The sequence below is a fragment of the Myiozetetes cayanensis genome, unplaced genomic scaffold, assembly GCF_022539395.1.
Source record: "Myiozetetes cayanensis isolate MyiCay16 unplaced genomic scaffold, myiCay2020 scf12, whole genome shotgun sequence".
Classification (NCBI taxonomy): domain Eukaryota; kingdom Metazoa; phylum Chordata; class Aves; order Passeriformes; family Tyrannidae; genus Myiozetetes; species Myiozetetes cayanensis.
Window position 1 is genome coordinate 30,296,595 of NW_026086826.1, and position 19,532 is coordinate 30,316,126.

General features: G+C 45.7%; 1 protein-coding gene across 1 annotated transcript in view; it reads left to right on the forward strand.

Moving 5' to 3' along the window:
• HMCN1 (hemicentin 1) overlaps positions 1-19,532 on the forward strand; it is a 157,914-nt gene that overhangs the window by 37,040 nt on the left and 101,342 nt on the right. The window contains 11 exon segments of the mRNA XM_050306823.1: positions 726-832; positions 3,469-3,589; positions 4,146-4,409; positions 4,666-4,810; positions 8,267-8,388; positions 12,496-12,771; positions 16,033-16,174; positions 16,541-16,668; positions 17,281-17,394; positions 17,856-18,014; positions 18,739-18,933. Of these exon segments, the coding sequence (XP_050162780.1) occupies positions 726-832; positions 3,469-3,589; positions 4,146-4,409; positions 4,666-4,810; positions 8,267-8,388; positions 12,496-12,771; positions 16,033-16,174; positions 16,541-16,668; positions 17,281-17,394; positions 17,856-18,014; positions 18,739-18,933 (1,773 nt within the window).

Sequence of the window (19,532 nt, forward strand, 5' to 3'; positions counted from 1 at the left end):
TCTGTTGCTCATTGTTATGTTGATGCCTTGGGCACCTGGAACAGCACTCCAGAAATAAATTCAGATCATACTTTGTGTTCTCTGGATGACTTCTGCCTGAGGATATAACCTCATTTTTAGCATCTTGGAAATATTTTATGCGCAGGATGTGTTCCCTGCAATGGGATCTGGTCTGTCCTACGCTGAGGAATTCTGCTGTGTTTAGAGAAAAGAGATTAGCTCAGTGTCTCTCTTCAGGCCATGACAGCACACAGTCCTGGGTGCAGCTGTCAGGCTCAGCTGAGGCTGTGATCCCACCTCTGTTTTCCTATCTCATGGTTCAGCTCCACTCACCTGAATCCACGGAGTTTCACCCAAATTAATCGAGGCATGTCTGATAAATTTAGTCTTAGAAATGGGCACTGGGACAACCCATTGTCCACCTTTCCCTTGAGTGCTGTGAAAGAGCCAGGGCGTTTTCCTGCTCTTGGTACTTCAGAATCAGCCTTGGGGGAGCAAAATACCTCTGTAAAGAACCAGTGCCTGAACCATTCATCTGTAAATGAGCGTTCTTAGCAGAGAATCACAGGGTGTTTACACTGGTATAAATGCCATTGACTGCTAATTAGTGAGTAAGCCAGGTATCAACAATACATTGGTCCAGCACAACAATACTGTATGTGCTGTGTTTTCTTTAGGCGGTGCTGCACCTACTCAGTACTGCCTTTCCTCTCTCTTTGTTTTAGGCAAGCAGCTCAGTAAAGGATCAGGGCTGAACGAGTTGCTGAATATCCACAACTCTGCTAAAGTAGTGAATGTCAAAGATCCAGAGCCTGGAACGTGGACAATTAAGGTAAAGTTATTGCAGAACTCCTGAATTACTGTCCTGGAGCTTGTAATGATTTACTATGTTATTTATTATTCTGTTCAATGACTCTAAATACTACAGAGTCATTTTTGGAGGTGAAGTCACCCGTGTGAGGTACCTTTACAGCCAGTGCTGAATGGACCCTGCTGTGCATTGTTCCTGCCCTGAGCACAGGGGTGGTTTGAAAAGGATCATTAATTCCCACCCAGCCCTGTGGGAAGCTATTGATCCTGCTGCAGAACTGGAGCTACAAAAGCATGCTGAGCTCAGCAGCTCTGGGGAGAGTTGTCTGAATGTCTGTCTAGGACAGGGGGCTTATAAAACACAGGGAGAGGGACTTTTTATACAGGGAGATAGTGATGGGACAATGGGGAATGGTGGGAAACTGCCAGAGGGCAGGGTTAGATGGGGGATTGGGAAGGGATTGTGCCCTGGGAGGGTGGGCAGGCCCTGGCACAGGGTGCCCAGAGAAGCTGTGGCTGCCCCTGGATCCCTGGGAGTGTCCCAGGCCAGGTTGGACGGGGCTTGGAGCAGCCTGGGCTGATGGGAGGTGTCCCTGCCCAGGGCAGGGGGTGGCACTGGGTAAGCTTTAAGGTCCCTTCCAACCCAAACCACTGTGGGATTCTATGACCAGAAGTGCTGAAAAACCTGGTATAGAGACAACCTGGTGGGTTGTTAAAAATAACAAAGAAATAGGTTTGTGTCCTGCTGGACTTGGTAACATCAGCCACGTTGGATACTGAGAGACCTTTCCCTTCAGTCAGCATTCACCTCTGTCCTTGCTGCAGGTTTTAGGGTCAGTCATCAGCCCCAGGCAGGGCAGCAGCTGCTCCTGCAGGCAGGGCTTGGCAGTTTCTTGGGCTTGGGATTTTTTTGGGTTTGTTTTCCTAAGCTCAGCATAATGCTGTCTCCAGCTCTGGCGAGAAGAGAACATACCAATCGATGTATTTTGGCTTTAAAAAGTGAAAAGAAAAAAAATGTCTCGAATATATAGTAGAAATATTTGAATTTAACTTCGATGAGCCAGCCAGGCCATACATTTCTTTATAGATACCTGCACTGGGGGCAATGATTTTTGTGTTGTTTGCAAGACAAGAACACATCTGTGACAAATAAGCATTTGTTCTTTTGATTGTGCTCATCCAGTCTGGGAGGGGAAACACTAATGTACAACACCAGTGATCCATGTTAAACTACAAGTAATGAAAAGACACTTGATGAAGATACTAACTGGAAAGCAATCCTTTGGGATGAAACTATAATTCCTGGTGTTTGCCTAAGGCCCCCAGCTCCTGGGCAGGACAGTGGTAGATGAGTTAATGGTTATTAGTAAATGGTAAAATTTTACAAGGTTATTCTGGCCTTAAAACTCACAAATATCCAAAGGTCTGAGTAAAGAGAAATGATTTCCCAATGTATTTTCTATGGATTGTTTTCTCTGTATGTTTACTTCAGTCACTGGCTCGGTTTATTTACACAAAGATTTTAAGGCTGTGACTGAAGACCTAAGCTTTGTGAGAAGTTTATTCACACCATAAATTCTTTCTACACTGAGCTATAAAAAGAAAACTTTATCACGGAGTTTGTTAATGAAATTTTAACTGGCAGTTAACACTTGATACCAGGATTTGTTTGGCACAATTAAGTATTTCTTTGTATTGTTAACAGCTGGTTTATATAAAAACACTTCAGTGGTGCTCTGGCTGAGGTGAAAGGGTAACCAAATAGAAGGAAATTGGTTGTTTTAATCAGATAGAAGTTGATTTGTCACAGTGTGTAATGCCTGTCCCTGGGCTGTTGGTTGTAAGAAACAACTGCTGAATTTGCTCTTCACGTGCAGCAGTGTCAAAAGGGGGGCACTGAACTCCAGGAATTGGGTATTTGGGAATGGATCAGGCACTGCTTTCTAGGGAAGGCTCAGTGGAAACTTGCATAGACCTGAAGGGCGTGGAAGCAGGTGAGGAGGAAAAGCTGTGGTTTCCTGCACACCTTTGGCAAGGAGCAGTTTTCCTTTTCCTTCTCTGCATAGAACCAGAGAAAATAACTGACAGTTACTCTGATTTATCTTCTTTAATATGAAAGACTCACACCAAAGCAGCTGTACCCTCCAACAACCTAAAACTCGGGCTTTTCAGGGGTGGGTGGAGGGATGGGGGTTTTTGGTGATTTGGTTTTTGCTGATTCAACCAGGATGACGAGGTGGAGATCAGAGCTGAGAGGTACCTGTGCATCCCCTGCTTTCCAGCTTAGCTCCTGGCTGGGGAAGAGAAACATCTTTAGTATACTGATTTTTCCTGTGCAGTTCTGAATCGTTTTCCCCTTCCTAGCAGGCTTTGTAATGGTCAGATGCTGACTCCCAGTCGTTGTCAATCTTGTGTGTTTGTGATTTATTTCCAAGACAAAACTGGCTCTTTTTGCGGCCCCACAGTTGTAGGGCCCAGCATCTGAAAGCGAGGCTTTGTTAAAGGTGATTTTTCCTTACAGCCTCAGACACAAGTCTCCTTTCTGTCTTGTTTTTGAGGAGTGCTGAAGCCTGTCCCCTGAGCTCAGGGGATGGCTCAGGAGCTGTTCCTGCAGTTCCTGAAATTCTAATCCCCAGCTGTTTCCCTGTGGTTTTGCAGACCTCAAGCAGTGGGAGGCACTCTGTCCGGATCACAGGGCTCAGCACCATCGACTTCCGAGCTGGCTTCTCCAGGAAGCCAACACTGGACTTCAAAAAGACATCCAGCAGACCCGTGCAAGGTTTGCTTCCACTTTAGTCCATCCTAAAGAATTTCCTGGCCCCCAAAGCAAGTACAACTCTCTGATGAGCTTTGTGATAACTCTGGGCGTGCTGTTGGTTGGTTCTTGGGGGCCTTGGATCTCTGAGAGCAGCCAAAGTTCCTGTTTTACCAGACTGTGGTTTTTTTTTTGTATTAACTTGGTTTTTTAAAGTCACACAAATCCAGGTATTTTTAGCTGTGAAATGTCTCAAAATTGCAGGGCTGTTTCTGTTACTTTTGGAGCTTCAGAAAAGCTCTGTAGCCCTGGGGCAGGGTGAGGAGTTAATGAAGGAGCTGCTATTTCAGAAACACCTGTTGGAAATCAGTAATTTAACCCCCAAGCCAGCTGGTTCCCATGAGAGTTAATGAGCAGAGCACAGCTTAGCACAGTTTAGCTTTTCCCTGCTCACTCACTGAGGGCTGGAGCTGAAAGCAGCATTCATGGGATGGTGAGCCATAGAGATGGAATTTAATCTTCCATGCTTTAATTATTTATTTTCTTTAGCACTTAAAATAGCATGTTTCTGTTTTTCTAGGGATTCCTACCTTTGTGCTGCTAAATACCACAGGGATCCTGCTTCCAGCCAGAGTAGACCGACTGGAACTTCTGAGCATTACAGGGGAACTCCTCAAGACCTTGCCTGTGAAATACTACCCTGACAGAAAGCCCTACGGGCTCTGGAATGTTTCTGACTTCATTCCCCCAGATGAAGCTTTTTTTGTCAAAATAACGGGCTATGACAAGGATGATTATCTTTTCCAGAGGGTTTCAAGTGTCTCATTTTCTAGCATTACTCCTGGTAAGAGATTTTAACTTGAATTGAATGTCCATTTGTCATATCTGAATCAGTTAAAACTGATATCTTGTATGTTTTTATAACTTGTACAAGTACTTCCTCTGCTTTTTGCTCCCCAAGTCCTGTCTCTGTATCATGATGGGCAAGTTAATGTTGTTATAAATTTATCAGAAATTGAATTTCCCTTTAATGAAAGGAAAGACAGGATAGATATAGGAAGCTGTTAATACACTTTTAGGGGAATGCTTTCTTTCTTCAGATGCTCCAAAAGTTACAATGCCCATGAGGACTCCAGGGTATTATTTACAGCCAGGCTCTGTTCCTTGCCATGTGGAAAGTCTTATACCTTTTACTCAGCGTTTCACTCGAAATGGAGCAAAACTGGGAGTGGATCAGTTCTTCAAGTAAGTATTAACTTTTTTTCCCCTCAATACTGTTTTATTTCATATTTATACCTTGTGATTTCTATTTATCATTTCCTGTTATATACTGCTTATATCCTACTACTTCCAATCTGTTATTTTTGGTGATATTCCTTAGGGAGGCTGTATTTTATGGAAATATTTATAATACTTAAGTATGTAGATATCTGTACATGATACACAAAGGAGGGTGTACACTCTGTACCTTTGATGGGATTATATGGTTCTGGCCAAAATCCTCCTCAAATGTGTGCTCCTAAATGATGATAAACTGAGTCTAAAAGTCTAGAAGGCAAATGCTTTTAATTTCTATTGTTAATTTAGATTAAAAGTAACGTAAAATAGACCGGTAGCTAGCTCTTGGTCCTGAAACACGCCCGTCACTCTGCTCCCAGGGACACGTAGGTGACCATGCAACACCCACACATTTGTCTGATTTTTAATGCCTTTCACGGATGCCCTAGAAGTAAGTCCTGTGAGCTACTCTAGGAAACTTTCTTCTTCAGAAAATCTTTCAAATCTTTCAGAATTGATCCTGAAGGTACCAGAAAGCTCTTCAGATTTCTGTGTAGAAAAAGGACTGCATGCCTTTTCTCTGTAGAGCGAACTACTACTACTAGAAATCAGAAGTTTATTAAACTACTCCTAAAGTCCAGCCTATGGAGCCCCTGGTGGTCTAGTGGTAAAGGCGCCGCGCTATCACCGCGGAGACCCGGGTTCGATTCCCGGTCAGGGCCACTCCCGGGCAGGTGGGGCTCGTTAGCCCTTAAAGGCAACCCACCTACGTCCTAAGGACCTCGCTGCCACCGTCCAAGCTCGCTTGGCCCCGGCAGATGAACCTTAGGATTAAAGGGTGGGCTCAGTTCCGCGCACACTGTGTCTCACCTAAAAAATCCAATGCGCAGGCTGGAAGGTGTAAAGACCTTCCCCGGATCTTCGCTCGCGAAGACTGGCCATTATTTATTATTATTATAAAGTCCAGCCTGTAATTGTGCTTGTTGGAAGCCAAAGGGAAGTGTGCCCTAGCAAAGTGTCTCGTTTAGCCTGGAGCACCCTGGGAGAAGACATTCCATAGCAGACACCTGGCTCCCCAGCTCCCCTGGGCACTGGGAAGTGGTTTGGTTTTTAATGAGGTGCCACTGACACGTGGTGGAGCCTGGCACATACCTCAGCAGCTGTGTAATGTTTTCCTTCCTCAGTTATCAAACCACACACTTCTCCTTGTTTTCCACACATCCAGCAGCCCTTGATTGGGCTGCATTTTTCATTTTCCTCTTACAGACCGGGCGAATGAGCAGATCCTCCGAGTTAATTTAACAAAATATATCTCAAGCCAAATATTGTTGATCTCAGTTGAGTAGGATCTAATTCAGTTTGACTTGTCTGCATTTTACTACTAAAGTCCTATATAGGATTTGTTCAGCTTAGCAGTTTAATGCAGATTTGAGCTTTTACTATTGCTCTTCACTGAATGACTTTGTTTTGGTGACAGAATGTCATCTTTACCCAAAATTTTAAAACTTTTTTTTTTTCATAAACTAAGCTGTTTACAAGCTGAACATTATATTTCTATCAGTTCTCTATGTGAAAATACCAACTACAATAATAATTTCTAATTTTAAATGAGTAACGTGTTTAGGAAGAAGAAACTTCTGTAAAATTGCAACAGTTTTGTTTTTCTAGATTTCTGCATCCTGTGGGAGTGTAATAAGAAAATTTGGATTCTGCTTAATATCCTGGTGCATTTGTGATGAGGCTGATTTAGGGGAGACCCAGAGCAGTAGCTAAGCACCTCATTCCAGTGGAAATCACTGAGAACTGAGCACTAAAGTCCTTTACAATCTGTTCTGTATTATAAATGGAAGATCCCACCAACTCTGCAAAGGTCAGAATCAGCAAAAATAATGCTTGAAATTCTGACGAGAGAGGCAATTAATTTAGTTGATTAATGTCTTTGTATTTTCCCAACTGACCAAATAAACAGCTCAGTCAGCAAATGGCATCTGTAGTAGGTGATTTGGGTAAGTTATGACTGGGTGCTGAAAGGTGCTGCCTTATCCCACAGCATGTGTTGCAAGAGTTGTGTGCAGTCACTGCTTGTTGCAGTTGGTGCCCCGAGGTGTGTGTTAGTCAGTGCTCGCCTTTGGTTTGATTTTCTCCTGACACACCACCACAGCTCTTGGTTTTGCCAGGCTGTTCCACTCGGGGCACGTTTCCCTTTGTGCTTCTGCTCTCAAGGTTTGCATGTGTGACATCCGGTGTGAGCACGACTCGGGAGGGAGGAGGAGCAGCATTGCTTAACCTCACTTGTAACATACTTTCCACAAAGAGGAGTTTCTCCCTTCTTATTTGGAAGAAACACTACCTTATTCTTCAGTGTTGGCCCTCACTGCCCTGTCCCTGTGCCAGCACTGCACTGGGGAACGTCCCAGATTTGATGTATGATATGTTGGGTTATCTAGAGGAGGGATGAGGTAAGAGGGAACCGGTGAGGAGCCATTTAAGGTCACCATACACTGCTTTGTTTGTGGTGGAGTTGGATTGTCTGTCTGATGGTGCTGCAGACTGAACTTCCACACATAGTCCTAGTCTCTTGTTCCTTCTGCATCCTTTAAGGGCTGATAAATCAATCCATTCAGGCAAACAAAGGGGTCACTTTGTGAAGTGTGAAGTGTTTTCCTGTAATGTGGCAATGACTTGCCAGAGCTCTCACGGCTATTTTGGTGCTTATGAGTGTTGTTTATGTGCCATAGCAACAGCCCACGGGGAGCACTGGTCACTGCAGAACCACTGCTTGGCTCATTTATGTCATTGTCTGTGTGTCTGCAGCACCAGGAGTTCACAGCGTGGGTGTGAATCGTGAGAAGCTGTAGGAGTGTTTATTCTGAGGCTGTGTAACCACTAGTCAATGTAGTTGCACTCTTATTCTCCTCTTGCTTTCACATTTCATGTGATAGCAACATGGTGTTAACTGCCTAACAGCTCTGTCCCTGCTGGGATTTAGGGAAAACTGGATTGCTGTACCTGTGAGTTTGGGAAGCTCAGGGGGAGGATGTACCCTTACTACCCGTGCTAGTAAGAGCCATGTGTTTGGTACCGTGTACTGGTTGTGCTTAGGAATTGTTGGCATTGAGGGAAGAGGTCTCAGGTAGTAAATACAAGAGTCTGAGCACCTGAGAGAATGACAGCAAATACAGAGGGCTTGGGGTCTGGGTGACAGTTGCTGACACGTTAAAGACTTTTTATAAGAAGCCTGACAATGTATATATGATCTCTCTACCTAAAATCCATGCAGCTTGACCCAGTTTGAGTCATCAGAAAGTCTCTTTTGCCTCTTTAATTATTGTGAAATTCCCCTGTGTCTGCAGTGAGGAAGCCAAGGTCATGGTTGCCTTGGTTCCTTCAGCATTTACGGAGTTTGCCCTTCTCCTCCTCCAGGGAGTCCTCCAGTATGAGCTGGGACATCGCGCAGGTGACCGTGTCTGACGAGGGCTTTTACGAGTGTGTGGCCTCCAGCAGCGCGGGGACGGGCCGGGCACAGACCTTCCTGGACGTGTCAGGTGGGTCGTGGGGCACCGTCCTGCTGGCAGCGCCTCAGAGAGCAGCCAACAAAGCACACGCCCAGTCTGAGTGTGTTTTTGATTCACATGTTTGTTTCTCACCGTGTCCTCGAGCGGGCTGATGTTTACTCACAAACCTGTCTGAAATACCAACACTGGATGTGTTTGGTGAGTGCCCACTGTCAGTTGGACTTGCAGAGTAGATGTGACCTGCAGAAGCAGAAACTGAAGTCTCAGATTTTAATTGTTCTCATTTTGCCTCAGTTTGTACCGATTATGTGTTTGCTTGATTGTATGTGTGTGTTATCTGATAGGGAATTACAAAAGCTGTGTTCACATTTCTGCCTCTTCAAAAAAACCAAATTCAGTAAATTGTTGGAAATCTCATTTATTACCTTGGAATCTTTTAAAAGTGAATAAACAGGAGGAAGGAAGTAAAATTAAATGAGGAATAATTTGGCCCTATCATAATATGATGATATTTGGTCAAAGATTGGGCTTGGTGATCTTGGAGGTCTTTTCCAACCTTTATGATTCTGTGAATCGAGCTAATCACAAAGATAATTTTGAATAGACAGCAGTATTTGGTTGCTAGCCAGTCATTATCTACCCAGTAGATATTTTAAATCGCTTTAAAAAAAGCGAACACTAAAATGTTCCTAACTTCATAAAAATCTCAATTTAAAGGACAGTTAGTTATAAATCTGTTCATTCACTAGTTGGTGTCCTTGTGTGCTTAAGCAGTTTCCAGGCAGAAAGCACAGATATTTCACTTGCTGAGGGAGAGGGGTTTTCCCTTCCAGAAGTTAATGACCTGGTAGACTTGGGGCACTAAAATTGTCCTGAATAAAGTTAACCCTTTACTCTGTCAGAGGAGTTTAGTTTAAATAACTGCCAACCAAGATGCTCCCCAAGCACAGATACATAAACCCAGGAGACAGTGGGGATCTTCTGCAGGAGGGAGACTTGCAGGAAGGATTAGGAAGAAAAGCAGTTTTATGCCTGTGGGTGGGGGGATGAAAACCCTGCCCATAACAGAGCAAATATTGTCGCTTTATTTTTCACTGCCGCAATGCAGTTTGGGGGAACTGATAAATAATTTCTGTTCTGTAACTAAAGTCTATGTTCTATAGCCTTGTACTGGTGCTGATCAGAGGTGGGTCATGCAGAGGTGTAAGTTACTCCTAGACTGGAACTGCATGTGGCATTGACAGTGGCAGTGGGGGTGGTAGAGCTCAGCCAGCAGTGTGAATTCAACCTTAGGGTTTCACATCACATCTTGAAATCTTTTACCTTGTCTTCTGTCTCCTTGTGGTGTCTGCTTCAGGTGAGTTGACCTGCACTTAACAGCATCCCAGAATGGTTCTGGTGGGAAGGGACCTCAGCTCAGCTCATCCCACCACGGGCAGGGACACCTTCCACCAACCCAGGCTGCTCCAAGCCCCGTCCAGCCTGGCCTTGGACACTTCCAGGGATCCAGGGGCAGCCACAGCTCCTCTGGGCAACCTGTGCCAGGGCCTGCCCACCCTCATGGCCAAGAATTCCTTCCCAATCTCCCATCTGTCCCTGCCCTCTGGCAGTGGGAAGCCATTCCCTGTGTCCTGTCCCTCCATGCCTTGTCCCCAGTCCCTCTCCAGCTCTCCTGGAGCTCCTTTAGGCCCTGCAAGGGGCTCTCAGGTTTCCCTGGACCCTTCTCTTCTCCAGGGGAACCCCCCCCAGCTGTCCCAGCCTGGCTTTAGAGCAGAGGGGCTCCAGCCCTGGGATCACCTCAGTGGCCTCCTCTGGACTTGTTCCAACAGGTTTGAATATTATGAATTATAGAACCATAAAACAGTTCAGGCTGGAGGGACCTTTGCAAGCCACCTATTTCAGTCCACTGTTCAAAGCAGAATTAACTTCCAAGCTTGATTGTGTTTTTCAGGAACTTGTCCAATCAGTCTTTGAATGTCTCCAGGGCTGGAGATTTCACAAGTTCCCTGGGCAGCCTTCAGTGCTTAACTACCCCCACTAGGAAAATATTTTACATGTCTAGTCAGAATTTCCCCCGCTGCATGTTGTGACCACAGATTCTCATCCTTTTTTAAAATTTTATCTCCTGTGCCTTGGGAATAATTGTGTGCTCCCTAAAACCATGCCCTCAGTTGCTGAAGAGGGTGGTATATAACCCTTCACCCTCCCTTTTCCAGGCATCGATGTTCCTCTCACTGCAGTGAGAGCAAATCCAAGGAAAACAATGGGATATCACTGATCCTATGCAAGGCCAAGTTTGTGGTGAAACAGTGAAAATTTGAGGAGAGGAACATCCTTTTAGTCACACAAAGTAGTGAGTAGAACAGAACAGTAACATCAGTGCTTACCCAAGTCCTTGCTCTAGGGCACGATTTTATATTTTGGCTGCAAAAATCCTTCAAGCACATGGGGGTATTCCCAGATGTTTGTTTCAAACTGTTGTTTGGAGGGCAGGACTTGTGGGCATAAAGATTCTTGGTCTGGAGTTTGCAACCATCCTCCCCATCAAAGGGAACCTGAAAGAGAATCCTAACTTTTTTCTTGTGATGTTGGTAGCACTTGAAAGTTATCAGCTGAGAGCAATAAGGGGGCAAATCCTGTATCCCCTGGTTTACAGAGCACTGAGGGATTGACTGGAACTGACTCACTGGGTAAACATGAGCAATTGGTTCTGTTTGCAGCCCTGCAGGGGATTAATGCGAGGGAGATGCTTTGAAATCCCTCTGTACAAATATTTGCAAGAAAATGACTTGAAATTTCTCCTTTAAGTAAAGTAAACAATGTTTTCAAGTGCCCTCGGTTTGCCGAGCTGACAGACAGTGTAGCACAGGCGACCCATTCTGGCAAGTGCTGTGTGAAAGGGGTTGGAGCTGGGCCAACGTCTGCTCACTTCAGGGAAACAAACACTTGAGCTTGACTTTGTTTTACTGCTGTTAAATCTTTCAGATGTCCAATGGCTCGTTAGCCCGGGCAGCACTTGAACTGCGGGGCCAGGAAGGAGTGCTGGGGGGTGGCTGTGGGAGAGGCTGCTGTTGTCCAAAGGATGTGTTGCCCCACGAGATGGGGATTTCAGTCCTGTGAAATCGTCTCCCTCTTCCTCCCTCATCTCCCTCTTTCCTGAGTTCATGGAACATGTTTGGAGATATGCCCATGAGGAGCATTAGAGGACTGGTGGTTTCTCCCAGACAACCCAAATCCAGAAGTGCAGGGTAGAAACTCCATTCAGAGGCAAGTGCAGCTTTTCCTACCTCTCCTGTGCATGGGTTAAACACAGTTCTGTGACCAGGGTGATGCTGGTGGGGGCTGTGTCTGTAGGGCAGTAGTGCTGCACTCCCAGCACATGGTGCTGTGCAGGGATCTCACAGAGCTTGTGAACCTCATCTGAGACCCCCCAGGAGACTCCAAGGAGGGGGATTTATGGCTGTCTCTGAGCTGAGGAGTAACCTTCGCCCTTAATAAATAGAGATTTTTTTTTTTGTTCCCTACTATCCTTGCCTTTCTTGAGAGAATTGTGGTTTAGTGTGTGCTGATAAAGATTTGGCCTTGCTTTTACAGCTGTCTCATTTCTGCTCAAGCATCCCCCTCAGAATAGTATTTATTGCAGAACTTTCTTTGTTCAAGAACCAGTCTTTTGAAAACCAAATGGAATATATATATATAATATTTTAAGGGGAATGCATAAAGTCATAGATAACTAATTTTCTTTCTTGAAATGTTGCCTTCTTGATCAGCGATATCTCAAGGAGGAACAGGATAACTGCTATTGTAAGCATCTGTGGTTTCAAAGTTTACCTCCAGTACAAAATTATTGCATCTGCTTTCTTCTGAGAGCATGACAGAAGCGTACAGATGTACAGACTTCTGTACATCCACAGCTTCAGAGCGGGAAAGGAAACTCGGTATTAACCCTAAATTATTAAATAACTCAGTTTATTACATTTAATATTTCAAACCCCTAAATTATTAGGTAGATAATTGAATATTAAAATGTTACTTTTAAGTTGTTAACACCTTTGAAGTAGTTCATCAAGAATCCCCAGGTGAATCGAAGGCTCCCAGATCTACTTCCCTTCTGACTCTGTTCGTTGTTCCCCGCAGAGCCCCCGCCCGTGATCCACGGTGCGCACAATGTCACGGTGCGGCCCGGGGAAGGGGCCGTCCTGTCGTGCGTGACGCTGAGCTCGGGCCGCTACAACCTCACCTGGCAGCGGGCCGGGCGGGACCCGCGGCGGGACGAGCCGGGCCGGGTGCGCCTGCTGGCCAACCTGTCCCTGGAGCTGCGACCGGCCCGGCCCAGCGACAGCGGCCCCTACACCTGCACCGCCACCAACCGCGGCGGCTCCGCCACGGCCGCCGTGTTCCTCAGCGTCCAGGGTAGGTAACTCCGCGGCTCCAGCACGGCCGCCGTGTTCCTCAGCGTCCAAGGTAGGTAACTCCGCGGCTCCAGCACGGCCGCCGTGTTCCTCAGCGTCCAAGGTAGGTAACTCCGCGGCTCCAGCACGGCCGCCGTGTTCCTCAGCGTCCGAGGTGACCGCACGGCCCTGCAGGTGTCCCGGGCTGGGTCGGACGGGGCTTAGAGCATCCCGGGCTGGTGGGAGGTGTCCCTGCCCAGGGCAGGGGGTGGCACTGGCTGAGCTTTAAGGTCCCTCCCAACCCAAACCGTTCTGGGATTCCGTGAAAAATGTCAAAACTGAAAAGGCACGAGTGAGACCAAACAATTTCTAGGATTTTTCTGTTGCTGCATCCCAGGAAAAAAATTAAAAGGTATATGTATAAATGTAGTAATTTTTATTGGAACAAATCCTTTTACAATTGGAGTCTTTTCAAAGTTTGAAAGTGCTGCATGGTTGGTTTATTTTTTTGGTTTGCCTTGGTCACATGGAGGTTTGAACTTGGTCCTTAGCTGCCTGTCTCTGGGTTAGGAGAGATGGAACTCAAAATCTTTTAGGAAGAAAGCTATTCTGCCTTCATGTAGGTGATTCCTGCAGGATTTCTGCCTGCAGGTTCTTCTGGATCATGTTCTGAGCAGAGTGGGTAGCTTGGTTCATTCACTTTGCTGCACTAATTTTAGTACTTTGTTAGCTGATGGAAAACTTAGAATTACGGAACAAATAAATACTGAATGGAATTGCTTGGCCTAAGGTGCCCAGAACAGAGAAAGGTCAAAAGTGAGTTGTAACACTTATTAATGGGATGTAGTTTTTCTTATCCTGTAAGCATACTGGTTACCAAGATGGAATAAGTAGTTGTGCAATCAAATGTGTAGGATAGGACCTACTTATTACAAAATACAGCAGTTATAATTTAATTTCTAACTTAACTTAGATTTCAATAGCTTCAATTTCTAACAAGGCTGAGGGGAAAAGAGCCATGAAAAGAGCTCCATCTCCCTACATGTGGAAAACTTAGTTTTAAATGCTGTAGGATTTTTCCATCTGGGCACCCATTCAAGCATGTCAGAGGCAGCAAGAGGAGCATCTCTCCCTCGTTCATCTCTTCCTGGGATTTAGATTTTCCTCCCTAATGTCTGAAGGCCAGCTGGGAACTTTAACTCAATGACATGTTGGCTGGTACTGGTCGTGCTAACAGCTCTCAAACATGGCTGAGAGAACCCTCTTGGGCACTTCAGGCTTAGCTGAGAATTGTGTTTTCTTTGATTTCTGGGGAAAGGTGCTTAGAACAAAATAAATATGTAGGAAATGCTGAGCTGCAGATGAACTGAAGTCTCTGCAGCAGTGTCTACCTCCATTATTTTTGGAAAAAGGAATCTCCTGCCAATCTTTCCAAGAGCTTGTGCAGGAGCTGAGTGGCATCCAAAGGCTTTGCATGCCCTGTTATTTGTGATCACTTTAATTTGCTTGGACAAAATAATTTCCCTCAGATTCCTGGAGGTACTTAGTGTGTGATTGTCATGTACAATTTGTAGTGCTTGATAGGGCCCAGAGCAGTTTTCAAAAACCAGTTTTTGTTTGGCAGCCAAGAGTAAAGGGTGGCCAGATGTAAGAGCAAAAGCTTTATGGGCTTGTCATTATTAACATGCTGAAGAGGGAAATTTGAAGTCTTGTTAATTGATGGAGATGGGTTCTTGCTTTGTGTAGTTGCAAGTGATTCAGAATGTCAAATTAAATTCAGATTGAAGCCCTTTATTATTGTTGGAACAGTTCCATGTAGATCTCTGAATTTTGGATCATAAGAGAATAAACACTGCTTTCATCCCCATTTTCATACTGGGATGGAGGTTGAGACAGAGAACAAATGCTGGTGGCTCTAAAAATAGCCCAGCATCTGCTCTCCCTGCTGCAGAGGGTTGGAGCAACCCCTTGTTTTGAAGTGAGTTTGGTGCTGCTGTGTCTGAAAGGAGGAAGTGCCCTGACTTTGGTGGCAACAGCGGTGCAGACACAGCTGCCGTGTGCGGTGGGAGCTGGGCACACAGAGCTGCCATCTGTGGTGGGAGCTGGGCACACACAGCTGCCATCTGTGGTGGGAGCTGGGCACACACAGCTGCCGTGTGCGGTGGGAGCTGGGCACACACAGCTGCCATCTGTGGTGGGAGCTGGGCACACACAGCTGCCATCTGTGGTGGGAGCTGGGGCACACACAGCTGCCATCTGTGGTGGGAGCTGGGCACACACAGCTGCCGTGTGCGGTGGGAGCTGGGCACACACAGCTGCCGTGTGCGGTGGGAGCTGGGGCACACACAGCTGCCGTGTGCGGTGGGAGCTGGGCACACACAGCTGCCGTGTGCGGTGGGAGCTGGGCACACACAGCTGCCGTGTGCGGTGGGAGCTGGGCACACACAGCTGCCATCTGCGGTGGGAGCTGGGCACACACAGCTGCCGTGTGCGGTGGGAGCTGGGCACACACAGCTGCCGTGTGCGGTGGGAGCTGGGCACACACAGCTGCCGTGTGTGGTGGGAGCTACTGTCCCCCAGCTGTGTGCTGGGAGCACCCACAGCCACCCACTAACTGTGGGACTGGCTGCTGCACACCTCCACCTTGCTACAGGAATGATCAGCCCCAGAGGAATTCAGATCAATACAGGGTGGGATTAGCAAAAGGCAAAGCTCCAAAGGAAGATTGATACTACCCATCTCCTAGGAACCAGTTTCATCCCTCAGCTTAGTTTTTATCTACGGGGATGGATCTCTTTCTTGCCGCTGTAACTCAAGACAAATCCTGTGTACCGTGGGACAAAGTGGTTGCTGCCACAGGGAATGGCTTTGGGGCTCACTTTGTACTGAGGAAATCTGTCTAAGGATCACAGGATCACAGAATGGTTTGGGTTGGAAGGAATCTTGAAGACCACCCAGTTCCACTGCCCTGCCGTGGGCAGGGACACCTTCACTAGACCAGGTTGCTCATTGTCTTCTATTTGTTAACGTTGTCTCTGTTGGTGCTTTTTTTAACCCTATCTCAGGTAGGTCCCACACACCTGAACCCTGACTTACAGTGTTAGAAAGGTGTTTTATGCTGGGGTTTGGGGGACTGTGCCAGGGGAAGGGAGGAAACGAGTGGGCTCTGCCCTCGTGGGATTGCTCTGTCGCTTCTTGGGAACGGGTGTAAAGTGGTTATTGGAGCCTGTTCTCTAAGCAGACATTTTTAATTGCTGGGTTTGATTTTTTGTTTTTTTGCTAGAACCACCTAGGCTTGTCATTTCCCCCAAGAACCAGACTTTTACAGAAGGCTCTGAGGTGTCTATTAGGTGTTCTGCAACAGGTCACCCGAAGCCAACAGTCGTATGGACACACAATGATATGTTTGTCGTTGGCTCAAGCAGGTGGGAGTTACAGTTTTCTCTATTGCTTTTCATTTCCCATGTGAGAAGGAAGTTTTGAATAATGCCAAAATGTTCTGAGTATTTCATCAACCTTCACCTTTAATAAGTCTTTAATTTCAATTGCCTCATCTCTAAAACAGAAACACTTTAGTTCTCTTCTTCAGAAGGTTTCTTTTCCTTTACAAAATAAATGCTTTTCTCAAAATGTAGTGCTGTTCTTTGGAAGATATTGTTATTTGTCATGAGAAAAAACTCCAGCAATACCTCTTCATAAACCATCTGGTCTTGCTGCCGTGACTGCTTGAAGTGTGGATATAACCATTGCTCTTTTTTAATCATTTTGGTTATTCCCCTGTGTGCTCCCAGGTACAGACTGACCCCAGAAGGCACCTTAATCATAAGAAAGGCAGTTCCCAAAGATGCAGGAATTTATGGCTGCTTGGCAAGTAACTCAGCTGGGACAGATAAACAGACATCCACCCTCACATACATTGGTGAGTGAAGGAAAAACAAAGCAGTGAAATTAAAAAGGCAAACTAATGTATCATCAGGGACTGCTGAAATGAGTAGAACTGGGCAGAAAACACAGTGCTAGAAATTTCAGAAAGTATGTGGAACAGCACACAAATGTCCCTTTTGGTTTCTGTTCCAGCCTGACTGGCACTCTTGGGGGTGTTTGGGGCTTGATGTTCTTCTACTGTTTCTAAGGTTAAAAAGGTGGGTTTACTGTGGGATAGGCGTGGGAACCTGAGTAGGTCTTTGGAAAAGGAATTGTATTCTGTATCTAAATATTGTGTTAATATATTAATAGCAGAATATTAAAATGTTTGATGGCCAACATCTGGTTGGAGAAGGAGAGTGACTCCTAATGTTTTTACTTTCCACCTGATGAAACTTGCCTGATTCTTCCCTTACAGTCCCTGTGCATTTTATGTGTGATTCAGATGCTCTGGGGCAGACTTCACTTTTCCAAGTTTCTCAGAGTTTATCTGTCACCTTAAATACTTTTACTGCAATTATTCTTCTATATAAAAACATGAAATAAGAGTCTTTGTTTGTTTATGTCTTAGAAAATACCTATTTTTTTTAATCTTGTTTCTTTTTAGAGGGTCCAACATTGACCGTAGTTCAGAGTGAAATTCTGGTTGGTCTTGGAGACACGACTGTTATGGAGTGTAAAACAACTGGAATCCCAGCCCCCCAAGTTAAATGGTTTAAAGGTATGCTTATTGCTTGGTGTTTGGTTTATTTATTTAGGAGCAATATTTAGAACAGTCATCTGGAAGTGGCTTAATTTCTCTCGGAAGGTTTTTGTAGTATTCAACCAGTGACAGACCAGTGAAACACTGTAAACCTAGAGTAAATGGCATTGGCCTCTAGGGCACAAATTCCTGCCCCTATTTAAAGACAGTGAATATTTTTTGGTAGCATAGTTAATTAAAGGGAAAAAAAAAAAAGCTGATCCTCTTGCCCCCTTAGAAAAGATTCATTCTTCTGTCAGAAAATGTTTAAGTTATATGCTGATGTATGTGCTGTGGTCCACTCAGCTGAGGAGGAGTCAGAGTTCTCATCTGCTGAATTCATACAGCCATGTTGGGCACTGTGTTTTGGAATACCTTTGGTAAATACAGCTCTGATGTTGATACATGCAGTTGTATTGCCCTTTTTCTGTCTGCACTAGGTGACTTAGAGTTGAGAGCATCGGCATTTCTCATTATTGATCCTCACCGGGGTCTTTTGAGGATCCAGGAAACACAGGACCTGGATGCTGGCGACTACACCTGCGTGGCCTCCAATGCTGCCGGGACAGCCTCTGGCAAGATAACCCTGGATGTGGGCTGTGAGTAACCTGCAGCTGGCTGGGGAGCACTCAGGCCACCTCCTGCACTGGGCAGTGAGCAGTGCCCTGGTTCTCTGAGTGCCTATAAACCTGGGTGTGTGCTGGGAACACCTTTTGGGGGTGGTGACTGAGCTGTTTCCTTGTCCTGTTTGGACTCCAGCTTAGAATCATAGACTGGTTTGGGTTGGAAGGGACCTTAAAGATCATTTTGTCCAACCCACTCCTGGATTCTTTTGCAAAGCATAAAGTTATGGGAAGGAAGAGAGAGGCAGAGGAGGAGGAAACTGTTCAAACCTCAACCTAACAAAATTTGCATATAGAGAATTTATTGTACAAACTTGAATTACTGTGAGAGGTTGTTGTAACTCAACCTTTCCTCTCCTCTTTTCCTAATTCTTTCCATCTGCCTGTGGCATGTTCAGTGTTCCTGTCGGGGACATGCACCTTCTGCAGCAGTGAGGAGAGGAGAATTTAACAAACCTAACACTTGAGTATGCAGGGCTGTGGGATGGGGGTGGCTCTGTCTTCATTTGTATGAGATGTTCATCCCATTTCTGAGCTCCCAGGGTAAGAACAGAGCGTGCAGGGCTGCTCTAGCTGTTCCTAGAGTTGGGAATGTCAGAGTCACTGTGCATAATGGGCCGTGAATTGAGCTCACCAGTGGTGTGAGAAGATGTGAAGGTTGTGTTGAACCCCAAGTCACCTGGTGTGTGTTTTTCCCCAGCCTCCCCCGTTTTCACCCAGGAGCCCAGCGATGAATCCGCCGATCTGGGCTCCAACCTGACCCTGCCCTGCTACGTGCAGGGTTATCCTGAGCCCAGGGTCACCTGGAGGAGGCTGGATGGGGCTCCTCTGTTCTCCAGACCCTTCACTGCCAGTGCCACCAGCCAGCTCAGGACAGGGGCTCTGGCCATTCACAGTAGGTACCCTGAGCTTGGACACAAAACCTTCCCGGAGGAACGGGACATGTCAGTGCTCTGGAGTTACTGCACAACTTGGTATCGCTGTTAACTTGGTAAAAACACTGCATTTTCACCCCAGGTTGTGTTTCTGATACTGGCTTCATGTTGACATGCAGTTCATTTTCCCATGAGTTTGTGAAATCAGTTGTGTTTGGGAAGTTATTATAGCTTTGTTTGACTATCTGGGGGTTATGGATTTTCATTTTTGGTATTTTTTGAGAGAATTGAGTTTTTTTGAGAGCTGGGATTTTTGTGGGGTTTTTTTGTTTGGTTGGTTTTGGGTTTTTGGTTTTGTTTGGGGTTTAGGTTTTGGGTTTTTTTGAGGGGGGGTGTTTTATTTTTGTTTGTTTGGGTTTTTGGAGAGAATTGGTTCTGAACTCAGTATTTTAGACCAGTAATAACAAAAAACTCTGCAAGTGTCTTTGTGATTTTGGTTATTTGGCAGCATTTCAGTCACCCTTACGCTGTGATGTTATTCTGTTTTCTTAACTAGCTGTTTAATTCCTTTCTAGCCAGTGTCAGTGGGGTGGAGCAGTTCCTCTCTCCTGTGCACACA